Source organism: Chiloscyllium punctatum, chromosome 7 (assembly GCF_047496795.1).
Source record: "Chiloscyllium punctatum isolate Juve2018m chromosome 7, sChiPun1.3, whole genome shotgun sequence".
NCBI classification, from domain to species: Eukaryota; Metazoa; Chordata; class Chondrichthyes; order Orectolobiformes; family Hemiscylliidae; genus Chiloscyllium; species Chiloscyllium punctatum.
The window spans coordinates 108,857,372-108,876,004 of NC_092745.1; the positions used below are offsets into that span (position 1 = coordinate 108,857,372).

At 46.1% G+C, this 18,633-nt stretch overlaps 1 protein-coding gene across 2 annotated transcripts in view; it reads left to right on the top strand.

The window, feature by feature from the left end:
• c7h1orf210 (chromosome 7 C1orf210 homolog) overlaps positions 1 to 18,633 on the top strand; it is a 70,005-nt gene that overhangs the window by 33,447 nt on the left and 17,925 nt on the right. For both annotated transcript variants that reach the window (XM_072574562.1, XM_072574561.1), the window contains exon 4: positions 6,335 to 6,499. In XM_072574562.1, coding sequence (XP_072430663.1) covers positions 6,335 to 6,499 — 165 coding nt within the window. The remainder of the gene's footprint in view (positions 1 to 6,334; positions 6,500 to 18,633) is intronic.

Here is an 18,633-nt window from a genome sequence, read left to right on the forward strand (position 1 = left end):
ATCTGAACCTACTTGGTTTCTTACTATTGATTTAATTTCATTTCTTACTAATAAGAAAACTCCCTCTGCCCACCTGCCTATCTTTTCTATAGAATGAAAATCCTTGAATATTCAGCTCCCAATCCTGATCCCCTTGCAGCCACGTCTCCGTGATATCCACATCATAACTGCCGATTTTGATCTGCACCAGATCATTTACCTTATTCCTTGTATTGCGTGTATTCAGATATAATGCCTTCAGTCCTGTGTTACCCAACCCTCTTCTCATTGTCATTTGTTTATTTAGTGTGCTTGAAATTTGTTTGCTAACCCTTTCCAAACAGTCTGTCCTATTTGAGTCTGTGCTGGAGATTTTTATAACCTCTCCTGAGTTCTGCACTCTCACCTTCTCTTTTAATTCAAGTTTTTAAATTTCCCCTAGAACTGAACCCTCATTGCCCCCTTCCCTATTTAGTTTAAAGCCCTCTTTACAGCCCTAGTTATGCAATTCACTCGGACTCTGGTCCCAGCACCGTTCAGACGAAGACCATCCCATCCCATGGGCTTTTTTCTTCCCCGGTGCTGGTGCCAATGTCCCATGAATTCAAACCCATTTCTTCCACACCAGTCTTTGATCTTTACCTACTTAATCTTATTGACCCTGTGCAAATTAGTTTCTGGCTCATGTAGTAACCCAGAGTTTATTACTTTTTTGGTTCTGCCTTTTAATTTAGCTCTTAGCTGTTCATACTTCCATAGCAGAGCCTCTGCCCTGGTTTTATCTATGTTGTTGGTACCTTCGTGGACCACGATCACTGGATATTTACCCTTCAACTCCAAGTCCCTCTGCAGCCCAGATGAGATATCCCAAACCCGAGCACTAAGCAGGTAACACAACCTTCAGCACTCTCGGTCCTGGTCATGGAGAGCAGTGCCAATGCCTCCAGCTATACTATCTCCAAATACAACATTTCTCTTCTCTCCCCCCACTTGAATGGTCCCCTGCACCATAGTGCTGCAGTCAGTCGGATCATCCTCCCTGTAATCCCCATTCTTTGAGTAAGTGGTTGGGAGTTTAAGAGGTACTCCATAAACTTGAGGACAATAAATAGACTGAGACTTTACAGTTGAGAGTGTGGTGCTGGAAAAGCACAGCATGTCAAGCAGCATCCGTGGATCAGGAAAATCGACGTTTCAGGCCAGAGTCTTTCATCAGGAATGAGGCTGGGAGCCTCGGGGGTGGAGAGATAAATGGGAGGGGGGTGGGGCTGGGGAGAAGATAACTGAGAGGTGGATGGAGGTGAGGGTAAAGGTGATAAGTCGGAGAGGAGGGTGGAGCGGGTAAGGTGGGAAGGAAGATTGGCAGGGACAAGTCATGAGGGCAGTGCTGAACTGGAAGTTTGGAACTGGGGTAAGGTGGGGGAGGAGAAATGAGGAAACTGGCAAAGTCCACATTGACACCCTGGGGTTGAAGGGTCCCGAGGCGGAAGGTGAGGCATTCTTCCTCCAGGCGTTGGGTGGTGAGGGAGTAGAGGTGGAGGAGGCCCAGGACCTGTACGTACTCGGCAGAGTGGGAGGGGGAGTTGAAATGTTCGGCCACAGGGTGGTGAGGTTGATTGGTGTGAGTGTCCCAGAGATGTTCTCTAAAGTGCTCTGTGAGAAGGCCTCCAGTCTGCCCAACGTAGAGGAGACTGCATTGAGAGCAACGGATACAATAAATGACATTGGTGGATGTGCAGGTGAAACTTTGATGGATGTGGATGGCTCCTTTGGGGCTTTGGACGAAGATAAGGGGGGAGGTGTGGGCGCAGGTTTTGCAATTCCTGCGGTGGCAGGAGAAGGTGCCAGGATGGGAGGGTAGCATTTTAGGGGGCGTGGACCTGATCAGGTAGTTGTGGAGGCAACAGTCTTTGCAGAATGCAGATAGGCATGGGGAGGGAAATATATCCCTAGTGGTGGGGTCCATTCCTAGGTGGCAGAAATGTCAGCGGATGATGTGATTTATGCGGAGGTTGGTAGGGTGGAAAGTGAGGACGGGGCGGGGGGAGTTGGGTTCTGTCCTTGTTACGGTTGGAGGGGTGGGGTTTGAGGGCGGAGGTGCGGGATGTGGATGAGATGCGTTGGAGGGCATCTTCAACCATGTGGGAAGGGAAATTAGTCTTTAAAGGAGGCCATCTGGTGTGTTCTGTGGTAGAACTGGTCCTCCTAGGAGCAGATGTGGCAGAGGCGGAGGAATTGGGAATACGGGATAGCAAATTTTCCAGCAAATAGTGTGGAAGGAGGTGTAATCCAGGTAGCTGTGGGAGTCAGTGGGTTTGTAAAAAATGTCAGTGTTGAGCCGGTCCTCGTGGATGGAGATGGAGACCTCTAGGAAGGGGAGGGAGGTGTCAGAGATGGTCCAGGTGAATTTAAGGTCGGGGTAGAATGTGTTGGTGAAGTTGATGAACTGTTCGACCTCCTTGTGGGAGCACGAGATGGTGCTGATGCAGACATCAATGTAACGGAGGAAGAGGTGGGGAGTGGTGCAACTCCGGAAGATGGACTGTTCTATGTAGCTGACAGAGAGACAGGCATAGCTGGGGCCCACGTGGGTGCCCATGGCTACCCCTTTTGACTGGAGGAAGTGGGAGGGTTGGAAAGAGAAATTGTTAAAGGGTCCAACTGAGGAGTGCTGCATTGTCCAGTGAACCATCTGTCAAATAAGTTCAACTGGGGGCCAGTCATGCCCCTCAAATGAATGTAAAAAATCCTGCAACACATATTTACAGAAGAACAGGAAACGTCTCCCTTGTGCTTTGTCTATATTTATTTATCCCTCAATCAACAAAGCCAGGCAATCCCTTAACAATGCAATAGATCCAAGCTATGCACTCTGACAACAAACAGTCATAGAACGTGGTGTACAATTAAACATCTAAATAGATTAAGAAGTTCAAAACATTCCCATGCCCATTGAAAAGGGAGCCCAGTGCATCAGTGAAAATGACAAGGCTTAAGCATTTGCAACCCGCTGCCAAAAGCACTAAGTGGATGATCCCTCTCACCTTGATCTTGACGCCAATGTTCAGTCAATTTAATTCACTCCAAGTGATATATGAAGAGTTAATCAAAAGCACTGGATACACCATAGGTTTTGGATCCTGTCAATAAACTGAATGTAACACTGAAGACTTGTGATCTAAACCCAGCCACAGTACCAACCAAACTGTTCCCCTGTAAATATAATCTGGCATTGACCCAACAATGTGCATATTTGCCCAGCTACATCCTGTCTTCAAAAAGTAGGATGAATCCAATGTTTCCAATTACTTTCCCATCAGTCTAATCTCAAACATTGGCAAAGTAATGGAAGATGTCTTCAATAGTTCTATCAAATAACATTTATTCTTCAATAACCTGCTCACTAATGCTCAGTTTGGGATCGACCAGGGTCATTCAGCTCTTGACTTCATTACTGTCTTGTTTGAGACACAATTAAAGGAGCTGAATTTAAGAAGTGAGTTATGAGTGACTGCCCTTGACATCGAGACAGCATTTGATTGAGTGTGGTGTCAAGGAGCCCTAGTAACTTTGAAGTTAATGGAAACAGGACAGAGATGGTTGTGGTTGTTGGAAGTCAATCATCACAGCCTCAGGGTCTGACTAATATTTAGGCTTGTGCTGATAAGTGACAAGTAACATTCATGCTACAAAACTGTCAAGCAATGACCAGCTCCATCAAGATAGAATCTAGCCATCTTCCCTTGACATTCAATGGTATTATCATTACTGAAACCTTCATGAACAACAAACTGTAGCTGAACATTGACTACAAAATAATCACGTGGTTTCAAGATAAATCAGAATTCTGAATCAGATAACTCATAATTCTCTAAAACCTGTTCTCCATCTACAAGACATAAATTAAGAGTGTAAGAGAATATTTTACATTTGCCTGATTGAGTGCAGCTCCAACAATACTCAAAAAGCTCAACATGATTCAAGTGAAAGTAGACCATTTGATCCACACTGCATCTAACATTTTAAAATTCACTATTTCCACCACTAACGCATGGAGTCAGCTTTGTGTACCACCTACAAGATATATTGTAGCAATTTACCAAGACTTTTTGATAGCACCTTCCAAATCCAGTACATTTACTACCCAGAAGAATAAGGCAGGAGATGCTTAGCATCACAACCCCTGTAAGTACTCCTCTAAGCCATACACCAACCTATTCCTTTACTGTTGCTAGGTCAAAATCCTGCAATTCTCTCCAAAAGCCTCTGTGCTTATACCGATATCAAAGGGACTTCAGTGATTCAATGTTATAAAAACACTTCTTATTTAGAATTTCTTGGAAGTCTTAAATTTTGAAGACTTGTGAAGAAAATGATTATTTCACGCCTTGTGGAAATACCTGGAGTGTATTTTTTTAAAGAGGGATAATTGAAAGGTCACTTTGGAGATTGTACTTCTTTAAGACTCCCTAGAAATCACATGACTGGTGATACAGCTTCTAATGTAGACGCTGCTCGTTGGATGCTGCCTGAACTGCTGTGCTCTTCCAGCACCACTAATCCAGTATTCTAATGTAGACACCTACTGGGGCTGTTTGAACAGCAACTGCATGGAGAATACTACAGTAACTGAAAGCAAGCAGCATGCAAGGATGAGCTACCCAGCTGATCTTTCCAATTTCTAAAGGAGCACACCTCTTTAATGTTCTGAAAAAAGTGGCTGGAGGAACTTCTCAATATTGTATTCCCTGAGCAAACTGTGCCTGAGAGACTTCAGAAATAAGCAAATGTGATTAGTGATTTGATCACATGTGCCAGAATATCAGAGCACCAAACACCAGAATATTCTGTACATTATCCTTTGCCTTCAAGAGTAACTCATTGGCCATAGTTTTTTTCAGAAAGGCACTTTCTGTTTTCCTGAAGAGTGTGTGTCTGTGTGTGTGTCTGTGTCTGTGTGTATGTGTGTGTGTATATCTGTGTGTGTATGTCTGTGTGGCTGTGTGTGTGTGTGTGTGTGTGTTTGCTTGTGTGCGTGTGTGTTTTTGGGGACAGTTAAAGGGGTAAGCATTTAGTATTACTGACCGTGTTAACTTCACCAATAAATTTTGTTTTGATGGTGAGACAGCAATTTTGTTCATTAAGAAAGCTGGTTGATTGATTTTGTTTTAAACTTTAAAACCTAATACAGGTAAATTATTTAATTGCCCATGAGATTTTAGGTTTTAGATATAAAACTATTGTAACCAATGATTTTAATTAACCATTTTGGTAACTGGTTAAATTACATTTATTCCATGTTGTGACCCTTGGAGTAGTGGTACAAGACCGACAGTGTACCCATCCAGCCTCAGTGATAACAGTTGACTCATGCAAAGCCAGTTAGGGATCAGCAATAAATGTTGACTATTCCAGTCACTCCCTACTAACTTACACATTTCTGTGGCTCAAACTTTGGTTGTAAAAGTTCTTTCTTTTTTTCTGCACAATTGTAAATTGTCATTTTGTTTACACCATAGCAGCACTGTAAACTTCATTTTTGTATAATACAACCTGTTAACACCACCAGATCCATTTGAGAAACACACAATAGCTTCTGTTCAAATGCTTTCTTCACTCAACAATATAACCATATAGAGTGAACAACATTTCTACTAGGGATATTAGGGATAATATGACTGCAAACACATTCATGATTTTGCTAGATTAAACTTGCATTTATTAGTACAATTCAGGCCCTTGAGACATAATGGCCATTGAAATACTTCTTAAATTGTGATGACATAGGTAAATGTCATCAATTTGTGCTTGCAGAGCCCCACAAATATCATAACTGGCTAGATATCAGGTTTTGATGGTGTTGGCCATGGGGTAAACATTGATCCATTCTTGAAATCAACTCTCCCTGTTCTTCTGCCTGTCATGGAATCTTTTACATGGTTCACACGATAGGATAGGCACGATATTGAATAGAAAAGATGGTACCTGAGACAGTGCAGCAGCCTTCAAACGTGCATTGAAGTATCAACCTGCATTATCTGCTCAAATCTATATAGTGGGACCTAACTCTAATGAATATCTAATTCAAACTACTACAAGGAGCCAAGACTGATATCTAAACCGAGTCTCCTAATTCTAAGGAGCAGGTTGTTAGGACAAGGCAGAATATGTTATATCCATCTGGTGGCTTTGTATTTCATAGAATGCACCAGCCAATTTATCAACTACATCAAGAGACACAATTTGTGTTTGTCCAGATCTCGAAGTGAAATGATCACAACTTGAAGATTCTTTCTTATGATCCTGAATGTGTTGAGTAAAGAGTATTGTGAAAGTCTTTCCATCTTTCTGTTAGTCTTTGCAGAAGACATTCAGTGTGTGTCCCCACCAGAGCTCCAGGGCAAGGATTTGCTGAATCTAGATCTCTCATCGGAGTCCTGCCCAGGAAAGTCCAAAAGATTTCTTCGCCTTGCAAATTCAAATATGTCAAATTCCACGATCACAGTTGTCACCAACCAGAGTAAGTCAAATGCACAATCTTTGTAAATTACTTTATATTTCTCAAAAATATTTATATGATATAGTTAGTTGTGTTCAGATAACCTGATTTTAATATGAGAAAGGTCAGCCACACGATACAAAAATGTCTGCATTAATGATTTTTTAACCTACCGAGTCCAATATATATTCATCTGCATCTTTACTTCAAGTGGTAATAATATTGACTGAACCTCAATATGCTTTGACGCAAAGCATTCCATATTCTCTCTGCAGAGACGTTTCCTAACTTCCCCTTTAATATTTAAATCCTTTTAAAGATTTTTAAGAATAGTCCTGCCATAACAAAATGTGTTAAAAATGTTTTAGATACAAAACTATTGTAACCAATAACTTTTTTTGTTGGCACTTCCTATTTATTTCTTTTCAGAATTCAATGTGTAGACTCCCTTCTCTGAACTACTTTTCAATATTTTGATTTCTTTGTTGATAGTTATTTAGAGTCATACAGATGAACAGATGGAAACAGACCCTTCGGTCCAGCTTATCCATGCTGACCAGATACGCCAACCCAATCTAGTCCCTCTGCCAGCACCCGGCCCATATCCGTCCAAACCCTTCCTATTCATATACCCATCCAGATGCCTTTTAAATGTTGCAATTCTACTAGCCTCCACCGCTCTGCCAGCCCATTTCATTCACATACTACCCTCGAGATGAAAAAGTTGCCCCTTAGGGTCTTTTTTTAAATCTTTCCCCTCTCACCCTAAACCTATGACCTCTAATTCTGGACTACCCCACACCAGGGAAGAGACTTTGTCTATTTATGAGTTGGAGATGCCGGTGTTGGACTGGGGTGTACAAAGTTAAAAATCATACAACACCAGGTTATCATCCAACAGGTTTAATGGGAAGCACTAGCTTTCGAAGCGGCGCTCCTTCATCAGGTGTTTGTTTCCTTGGACTATAACCTGGTATTGTTTGATTTTTAACTTTGTCTATTTATCTTATCCATGCCCCTCATGATTTTATAAACCTCTATAAAGTCACTCCTCAGCCTCCAATGCTCTAAGGAAATCAGCCCTAGCTATTCAACCTCTCCCTATAGATCAAATCCTCCAACCCTGGCAACATCCTTGTAAATCTTTTCTGAATTCTTTCAAGTTGCACAATATCCTTCTGATAGGAAGGAGAACAGAATTGCACACAATATTCAAAAAGTGGCCTAACCAATGTCCTGTACAGCCACAACGTGACCTCCCAACTCCTGTACTCAATACTCTCACCAATAAAGGAAAGCATACCAAACGTCTTCTTCACTATCCTATCTACCTGCAACTCCACTTTCAAGGAGTTATGAACCTGCACTCCAAAGTCTCTTTGTTCAGCCTAGGACCTTATCATTACATGTATAAGTCCTGCTAAGATTTGCCTTCCCAAAATGCAGCACTTCACATTTATCAAAATTAAATTCCATCTGCCACGTCTCAGCCCATTGGCCCATCTGATCAAGATCCCATTGTAATCTGAGGTAATTTTCTTCGCTGTCCACCACACCTCCAATTTTGGTGTCATCTGCAAACTTACTAACTGTACCTCTTATGTTCACATCCAAATCGTTTATATAAATGACGAAAAGTAGTGGACCCAGCATCGATCCTTGTGGCACTCCACTGGTCACAGGCCTCCAGAGTGAAAAACAACCCTCCACCATCACCCTCTGTCTTCCACCTTTGAGCCAGTTCTGTACCCAAATGGCTAGTTCTCCCTGTATTCCGTGAGATCTAACCTTGCTAACCAGTCTCCCATGAGGAACCTTGTCGAACACCTTACTGACGTGCATAAAGATCATGCCCACCATTCTGCTCTCATCAATCCTCTTTTTTACTTCTTCAAAAAACTCAATCAAGTTTTTGAGACATGATTTCCCACGCACAAACCCATGCTGACTATCCTTAATCAGTCCTTGCCTTTCCAAATGCATGTACATCCTGTCCCTCAAAATTCCCTCCAACAACTTGCCCAGCACTGACATCAGGCTCACTGGTCAATAGTTCCCTGGCTTGTCCTTACCACCCTTCTTAAACAGTGGCACCAGATTAGTCAACCTCCAGTCTTCCGGCACCTCACCTGTGACTATCGATGATACAAATATCTCAGCAAGAGGCCTAGCAATCACTTCCCTAGCTTCCCACAGAGTTCTAGGATACACCTGATCAGGTCCTGGAGATTTATGCACTTTTATGTGTTTCAAGACATCCAGCACTTCCTCCTCTGTACTATGGACATTTTTCAAGATGTCACCATCTAATTTATTTACTGTCCCTGTTCATTCTGAACTGGGTTTTGTGTTTTAAAATCTGCATATATATCTGGTTAATAAAGCCTCATATTACATTTTGTGAAGTAGTTACACAGTTTATTACATAATGTTTTCAGGAGAGTACAATGACATAGTAACATTGAGACCACAGGGGCATAACTTACACTCAGCTAAGATTGGTAAATAGCGGGGTGGAGGTGGAGGGAAGGAAATTTTTTTTAAAAAAAGAAAATAGGCTTTATTCATAACATTTTTAAAAGTATAAAAGATTTTGGTGACCGTTACAGCATGGTCCGCTCAATACGATTGTAATGAACTTCATATTCATAAAGTACATTCCATGTCATGTATCTAGTCAAGAGTGTGGTGCTGGAAAAGCACAGCAGATCAGGCAGTCTCCGAGGAGCAGGAGAATCGACCTTTCAGGCATAAGCCTGATGAGGGGCTTATGCAAGAAACATCGACTCTCCTGCTCCTCGGCTGCTGCTTGACCTGCTGTGCTTTTCCAGCACCACACTCTCGACTCTGATCTCCAGCATCTGCAGTCCTCACTTTGTCCCGTGTCATGTATATAGCCAAAGGGCAAAACATGTCAAATTGGAAGTGCAATAGATATTACATTTTCTCTATATACCTTATTCCAATCTGAGAGCACCTTAATACATTTCCAATATCCTGCATCTTACTCATCTGGACATTCTTTCTGTCACAAAAAAGGGAATATTCAAAAGCTTGAAAAGCACCTCCAGGTAACTTATTCTTAATTTACTGATAGTCTACCTATTTAGGAATTTTGGAATATAATATACGTCAATGTAATGACTCCAGACGGTCACTTATAGAGCTCCAGGTATACAAACTCATGCATGTCTCATGAATGCAGTACTCTCTCATGTTTGTTATATTTTGCCACAAGAGGGACTACAGCATCCTCTATCTATTTCACCACTAGGGAAAACGCATTTTCCTGCAACTATGAGCAACAACTAATATCAACTTCAATGAAACTAAACCTTAGATCAAATCTATAATAAGCCGATGATAATTCCGCCAGTTACCATTCAAGTATTGAAGGTAAAAGTAAGCCCCAGGTTCTTAAGGTTTTGAAATAGGATCTAGCCTGTTCATTTCAAATAAAATGAAATATATTGAGCAATCAGTATGACTGTAGTGTAAAGTGCTTGCAACCTTGTGGTCTGTCAGTTTTATCTGATGAAATGTTGCAATCACTAACCTCATTGATGATACCTTCAGCAATTTTTCAATTGGTACTTCACATTTACAAATAAATCCGTAGTTTCAGAAGTGAAAGAGGAAGTGAAAGACCACACACTATTATAGCTTTTTTAAAATCACTGAATCATTTCCACCCTTGTAGCAATTACCAAAGCAAAGAGGTATTTATGCAAATCATAGATAAAACATTCGCTTGAATGTTGTTTCCAGTTTTGGATGCACAGTTTTAGGAAAGTTGTAAAGCCAATCAACACAACGCTGCAGATACTTGAGGCATGAAGGTGACAAATTACAACTATTTTGAAAAAAAGCAAAAGAGCAAGATAAGGATGCATTATAAATTGTGAAGGGTGGGAAGGTAAATGGAGAAAACTCATACCCACAGGTTATGGGTGCGATAAAAAATGACTATTGTCATAATTCCTATAGACAGTAGAAACTTTTTAAAAGAAATTTGAATGGCCAGTTAATAGTTGAAAGGATGGCAAAGTGAGATTGAATATTTTAAGACTTTTATTGGAACAAATAGAATAAACGTACTAAATACTATTCTTGTAGGCCACTTATACTTTTCTACTTTTAGCACAATCAAAAAGCCAACTTCACAATGATACTTTCTCTGTCTTTTAAGTATAGACTTATTTCTCTCAGAACCAATCCTTTGTGATGTGGCACCCCAAAGGATATGTGGCCTGGTGACCATTACCTCTGGAACTTACTGTTGAGGGTTTTCCTAACAATACACTTTCAGTACAAACTACCTGAATCTTCCAGTTCTGTTTCAAATCCTCATGACTTAGTCTTTTCACTCCAAGCGTGAGCATTCACTCACACTCAGTGTGCTGAACCGTAGAAACCTTTGCCTCTAGCTGCTGCCTCTTTCCCAGATTTTTCTTCAGCACTTGGGGTGGGTAAAGGGGGAGCTGCAGAAAAAGGGGGAGGTGGGGACTGGGTGGTGAAGTGGGGATAGATGAAGACAGGTAGAATGTATGACCTGGTTGGTCAATGCGAGGTTGGTGGCAGTGAGGAGTGGAAGGGAGGGGGAGAGGCTGGGATGGGAGTCAGTGGAAAGGAAGGGAGGTTATTTAAACTGGAGAACTTAATGTTGAGTACTCCGGGCTGTAGGCTGCCCAGGCGGAAGATGAGGCATTGTTCCTCCAATTTGCAGTTTGGTTCGTGACAATGGAGGAGGCCAAGGATGATCATGTCGAAAAGGGAGTGGGAAGGAGAATTGAAATGGGCGGTGACTGGGAGGTCTGCTTAGCCCCTGTGTGCCCGGCTGAGATGCTCGGCGAACTGTTCCCTAAGTTTAAGTTTGGTCTCCCCGAAGTCGAGAAGACCACATGGGGAGCACCTGATGCAGTAAACTAGGTTGGAGGAGAGGCAGGGGAACCTCTGTCTCACCTGGAAGGACAGTTTGTGGCCCTGGATGGAGGTGATGGGGGCTTGGAGGGGGGAGGGTGGTTGTGCTGGCAGGTTTTGCATCTTTTCCAGTTGCAGGGGAACGTACCTGGAAGTTCGGCAGGGTTGGTGGGGAGAGTGGCACAAACCAAGGGAACAATCCTTGCAGAAGGCAGAGAGGGGTGGAGACGGGAAGATGGTCTTGGTGGCGGGGTCTAGTTGAAGTTGGCAGAAGTGTTTAAGGATAATGCAATGGGTGCGGAGACTGTTGGGGTGGTAGGTGAAGACAAGAGGACCCTGTCTTTATTGCATTTGGTGGGCGGGGAAGTTGAGAGCACTGGAACAGAGAATGGAGGTGGTGTTGCAAAGGGCTATCTGGATGACAGAGGGAGGAAAAGCATGTTGTTCAAAATAGGTGGACATCTGGGATGCTCTCGAGAAAAATGTCTCCTCGTCCGACCAGTTGTGGTGGAAGCGGAGGAATTTGGAGTATGGGATGAAGTTCTTGCAGGATATTGGTTGGGAGGAGGTGTAGTCCAGGTAGTTATGGGAGTCTGTAGGTTTGTAGTGAACGTCTGTCGAGACAGCCAGCTGCTGCACCGAATCCACTCCCCATTCCACTGTTCTAAACCACCCCTCAACAAACACAATAAAGACAGAGTCCTCACCTACCACCCCTATCAATCTCCGCTTCCAACGCATCATCCTTAAACACTTCCGCCAACTCCAACTAGACCCCACCACCAAGAACAGCTTCCCCTTCCCACCTGTCTCTGCCTTCCGCAAGGACTGTTCCCTTCGCCATTCCTTGGTTTGCACCACTCTCCCAAGCAACGCATCCCTGAACCCCCCCAGGTACCTTCCAATTATGAAGACCTTTCACCTTATTTTTTGAAATAAAAAACAACCAGAGACTTCCCTGGGCTTGTTGTCATGCAGATTTCAGAATCCTTTCGTTTCACCTTAACTTAAAGGCATAATCATGAACGATAACAATCTTATAAACCCCATATTTATAACACAATAAATTTAGAATCTTTACTAAAAGAATGAAAGGAGAAGTTAAGAACATACCTTTATGCAGGAGTTAATAAAGACATTGACACTCCCTTTCTAGAAATAGTGATGGAGAAATTTATGATGATTTTGCAAGGGAAGTAAATGAGTATTTGAAGGATGGGGCAAAACAAATCGAACTTTCAGAGAGCAGTATTCAGCTGCAATAAAATCGCCCTTTCTGATGTGCAATTCTGTTATTTTTTTGTAATTCCCTCCCCACCGTGTTCAGCCTTCTTCCACAGTGTCCATGCTGACTGTGACTTTGAGCATATTGCAGTGCTGTTTCACTACACTCAGTTTTAAGATGGACTTAATACTGGATTAGTGGTGCTGGAAGAGCACAGCAGTTCAGGCAGCATCCAACGAGCAGTGAAATTGACGTTTCGGGCAAAAGCCCTTCATCAGGAATAAAGGCAGTGAGCCTGAAGCGTGGAGAGATAAGCTAGAGGAGAGTGGGGGTGGGGAGAGAGTAGCATAGAGTACAATGTGTGAGTGGGGGAGGAGATGAAGGTGATAGGTCAAGGAGGAGAGGGTGGAGTGGATAGGTCGAAAAGAAGATAGGCAGGTCGGACAAGTTTGGACAAGTCAAGGAGACAGTTACTGAGCTGGAAGTTTGAAACTAGGATGAGGTGGGGGAAGGGGAAATGAGGAAGCTGTTGAAGTCCACATTGATGCCCTGGGGTTGAAGTGTTCCGAGGCGGAAGATGAGGCATTCTTCCTCCAGGCGTCTGGTGGTGAGGGAGCAGCGGTGAAGGAGGCCCAGGGCCTCCATGTCCTCGGCAGAGTGGGAGGGGGAGTTGAAATGTTGGGCCACGGGGCGGTTTGGTTGATTGGTGCGGGTGTCTCGGAGATGTTCCCTAAAGCGCTCTGCTAGGAGGCGCCCAGTCTCCCCAATGTAGAGGAGACCACATCGGGAGCAACGGATACAATATTGGTGGATGTGCAGGTGAAACTTTGATGGATGTGGAAGGCTCCTTTAGGGCCTTGGATAGAGGTGAGGGAGGAGGTGTGGGCACAGGTTTTACAGTTCCTGCGGTGGAAGGGGGAAGTGCCAGAATGGGAGGGTGGGTCGTAGGGGGGTGTGGACCTGACCAGGTAGTCACGGAGGGAACGGTCTTTGCGGAAGGCGGAAAGGGGTGGGGAGGGAAATATATCCCTGGTGGTGGGGTCTTTTTGGAGGTGGCGGAAATGTCGGTGGATGATTTGGTTGATGCGAAGGTTTGTAGGGTGGAAGGTGAGCACCAGGGGCGTTCTGTCCTTGTTACAGTTGGAGGGGTGGGGTCTGAGGCCGGAGGTGCGGGATGTGGACGAGATGCGTTGGAGGGCATCTTTAACCACGTGGGAAGGGAAATTGCGGTCTCTAAAGAAGGAGGCCATCTGGTGTGTCCTATGGTGGAACTGGTCCTCCTGGGAGCAGATACGGCGGAGGCGGAGAAATTGGGAATAAGGGATGGCATTTTTGCAAGAGATAGGGTGGGAAGAGGTGTAATCCAGGTAGCTATGGGAGTCGGTGGGTTTGTAAAAAATGTCAGTGTCAAGTCGGTCGTCACTAATGGAGATGGAGAGGTCCAGGAAGGGGAGTGAGGTGTCAGAGATAGTCCAGGTAAATTTAAGGTCAGGGTGGAATGTGTTGGTGAAGTTGATGTATTGCTCAACCTCCTCGCGGAAGCACGAGGTGGCGCCAATGCAGTCATCAATGTAGCGGAGGAAGAGGTGGGGAGTGGTGCCGGTGTAATTACGGAAGATCAACTGTTCTACATAGCCAACAAAGAGACAGGCATAGCTGGGGCCCATACGTGTGCCCATGGCTACCCCTTTGGTCTGGAGGAAGTGGGAGGATTCAAAGGAGAAATTGTTAAGGGTGAGGACCAGTTTGGCCAAACGAATGAGAGTGTCAGTGGAAGGGTACTGTTGGGGACGTCTGGAGAGGAAAAAACGGAGGGCTTGGAGGCCCTGGTCATGGCAAATGGAGGTGTAGAGGGATTGGATATCCATGGTGAAGATAAGGCGTTGGGGGCCGGGGAAACGGAAGTCGGCCAGGGTGGTCAGGCTTGTGGATCTTGGGAAGGAGGTAGAACCGGGCAGTGCGGGGTTCCTGGACTATGAGGTTGGAAGCTGTGGGTGGGAGATCTCCTGAGGTGATGAGGTTCTGTATGGTCTGGGAGATGATGGTTTGGTGATGGGGGGTGGGGTCATGGTCGAGGGAGCAGTAGGAAGAGGTGTCCTCGAGTTGGCGTTTGGCTTCAGCGGTGTAGAGGTCAGTGCACCAGACTACCACTGCGCCCCCTTTATCCGCTGGCTTAATGGTGAGTTTGGGATTGGAGCAGAGGGATTGGAGGGCTGCGCATTGTGAGGGTGAGAGGTTGGAGTGGGGGAGGGGGGACGACAGGTTGAGGCGGTTAATGTCCCGGCGGCAGTTGGAAATGAAGAGGTCGAGGGCAGATAATAGGGTGTCCAGGTGGATGCAGTGTGTTGGAGGTGGGCGAAGGGGTCCTCGGAAGGTGGGCGGGAGTCCTGATTGTGAAAGTAAGCTCGGAGGCGGAGGCTACGGAAGAATTGTTCGATGTCACGTCGTGTATTAAATTCATTGATGCGTGGACGGAGGGGGATGAAGGTGAGTCCTTTGCTGAGGGCTGATCGTTCGTCCTCAGTGAGGGGGAGGTCTGGAGGGATGGGAAAACTCGGCAGGGCTGGGAGTTGGGATCTGGTGTGGGTGTGGAGCTGGGAGTGGGGTCGGAACCAGTACCTGGAGTGGGTGTGATGGTGGGGGAAATGGGGGTGGAGGCATGAGCTGGGGTAATGTTGCCCTCGGGGTTCTGGGGTGTGGGGATAGTGACAGTGGGGTCTGTGGGGGGCGTGTCAGCAGAATGCAGGTGAGTGGCGCTGGTGGAGGCGGAAGTGGTGGTGATCATGGCAGTAGGGTTGGCGGAAGTCACTGAGCGTGTGGCATCAGCGATGATGTAAGGGCTGGAAGTGGCTGTGGGAGTGGCCATGATGTGGGCGGAAGTGACATCATCACTCAGCGTGGGGGTGGTAGCTGCATCAGCCGCATGGCTAATGGCGTTTCCGAGGCCAGGGGAATCTTCTGGAATGTTTGAGGAGCGCGTCGATTTCGCTGCTCATTGGATGCTGCCTGAACTGCTGTGCTCTTCCAGCACCACTAATCCAGTATTTGGTTTTTAGCACCTGCAGTCATTGTTTTTACCTTGTTGATTTTAACCCTACTGCGAATCCTCTTGCAAGGATGCCTGCCTTGAAGAAGTTTTCCTCTTCTCTCTACAAGAATCTCAGAGACTCCCTCTCCCACTGCAACTCCCAGGTCATTTCCTCTGCTCTGAAGCTCTTCAACCATGTTGTGAAACAAACTCGGTACCACAGCCACATTTGCTTCCTCAGTGCATGCCTCCGTAACCAACTCATCCCACACGGACTCCAGACCACCTTTAAACCAGCAGAGTTCGGACCCGAACAGGACAAACAGTACAGACTACAGATTCAAAAACACCAGCAACAGTTCTCCTTCAAGATCCTCCGCTCCACGCTTGCAGCAATGCGCCGTCACCTAACCTCTCTCCAGTCATCCCTGCCTCAGCTGAGGGCTACACTCTCTCAGAATTGCAAAGGACCCACTCTGTACTACATCCTCAGGAGAATTCATACTCTCAACAAACAGTATTTCAATTCCATCTCAAACATCAAAAACTGTAAGTACAACAAACTTTTATCCACCCACCTCCATAACCAGCGTTCCTCAAACATTCCAGAAGATTCCCCTGGCCTCGGAAACGCCATTAGCCATGCGGCTGATGCAGCTACCACCCCCACGCTGAGTGATGATGTCACTTCCGCCCACATCATGGCCACTCCCACAGCCACTTCCAGCCCTCACATCATCGCTGATGCCACACGCTCAGTGACTTCCGCCAACCCTACTGCCATGATCACCACCACTTCCGCCTCCACCAGCGCCACTCACCTGAATTCTGCTGACACGCCCCCCCCCACAGACCCCACTGTCACTATCCCCACACCCCAGAACCCCGAGGGCAACATCACCCCAGCTCATGCCTCCACCCCCATTCCCCCCACCATCACACCCACTCCAGGTACTGGCTCCGACCCCACTCCCAGCTCCACACCCACACCAGATCCCAGCTCCCGGCCCTGCCGAGTTTTCACCATCCCTCCAGACCTCCCACTCACTGAGGACGAACAATCAGTCCTCAGCAAAGGACTCACCTTCATCCCCCTCCGTCCACGCATCAATGAATTTAATACACGACGTGACATCGAACAATTCTTCCGTCGCCTCCGCCTCCGAGCTTACTTTCACAATCAGGACTCCCGCCCACCTTCCGAGGACCCCTTCGCCCACCTCCAACACACTGCATCCACCTGGACACCCCGCGCTGGCCTATTACCTGTCCTCGACCTCTTCATTTCCAACTGCCGCCGGGACATTAACCGCCTCAACCTGTCGTCCCCCCTCCCCCACTCCAACCTCTCACCCTCACAACGCGCAGCCCTTCAATCCCTCTGCTCCAATCCCAACCTCATCATTAAGCCAGCAGATAAAGGGGGCGCAGTGGTAGTCTGGCGCACTGACCTCTAAACCGCTAAAGCCAAACGCCAACGCGAGGACACCTCTTCCTACTGCTCCCTCGACCATGACCCCACCCCCCATCACCAAACCATCATCTCCCAGACCATACAGAACCTCATCACCTCAGGAGATCTCCCACCCACAGCTTCCAACCTCATAGTCCGGGAACCCCGCACTGCCCGGTTCTACCTCCTTCCCAAGATCCACAAGCCTGACCACCCTGGCCGACCCATTGTCTCAGCATGTTCCTGCCCCACTGAACTCATCTCTACCTACCTTGACACTGTCCTATCCCCCCTAGTCCAGGAACTCCCCACATACGTTCGAGACACCACCCACGCCCTCCACCTCCTCCAAGATTTCCATTTCCCCGGCCCCCAACACCTTATCTTCACCATGGATATCCAATCCCTCTACACCTCCATTCGCCATGACCAGGGCCTCCAAGCCTCCGTTTTTTCCCCTTCCCCCACCTCATCCTAGTTTCAAACTTCCAGCTCAGTAACTGTCTCCTTGACTTGTCCGAACTTGTCCGACCTGCCTATCTTCTTTTCCACCTATCCACTCCACCCTCTCCTCCTTGACCTATCACCTTCATCTCCTCCCCCACTCACACATTGTACTCTATGCTACTCTCTCCCCACCCCCACCCTCCTCTAGCTTATCTCTCCATGCTTCAGGCTCACTGCCTTTATTCCTGATGAAGGGCTTTTGCCCGAAACGTCGATTTCACTGCTCGTTGGATGCTGCCTGAACTGCTGTGCTCTTCCAGCACCACTAATCCAGTATTTGGTTTTCAGCATCTGCAGTCATTGTTTTTACCTTTAAGATGGACTTGCTGACCACTATTACCAACACCAGTGTTTCCCCAATGACTAATCGGTGAGACCCTATTTTCATGCATCAGACTTTGTGTGACACTCTGACTGAAAATGAACAGGGTTCCAGTTAGTGTTGAGCATGGCAGAAGACTTGAATGGGGATGTGGGGGAAGGGGAACCTACAGGCATGGAGCGGAGTGTGGGAAGGGTTTCAGTTGCAGTAGCTGAGGTGAAATGAGTTGAATGTGTCCCCCACGTCTTCCTCATTACCCTTTCTCTTCAGCAGCACCCTCAACTTGCCCTCACCCCACTGATACGCTGCATCTCCTCATTCCTTCGCTAACACTCGTCTTTCTCAAGCCATCTCCTTCAATTTCCCCTGTGGGACAGTTGATGAAGAGGTGAGCAGGATGAACACCCACCCTTTCACACACCCTCTCAAACAGTGAGCAAAACAAAAACCAAAAGGTTTGCGGATGCTGTCAGTCAGAAACAAAAACTGAAATTGCTGGAAAAGCTCAGCAGGTCTAGTAGCATCTGAGGACAGAAATCAGAGTTAATGTTTTGGGTCCTCAGACCCTTTGGCAGACAGTGAACAATCAATTAGGCCACGCCCTCCAGTAGGTAAAACGTGAATATTTTGAAAAGTCCACTCAGCTGTCCACTCAGGGATCAGAGCTGGTGACAACAAAATCTTATCTCAAGACCCTACT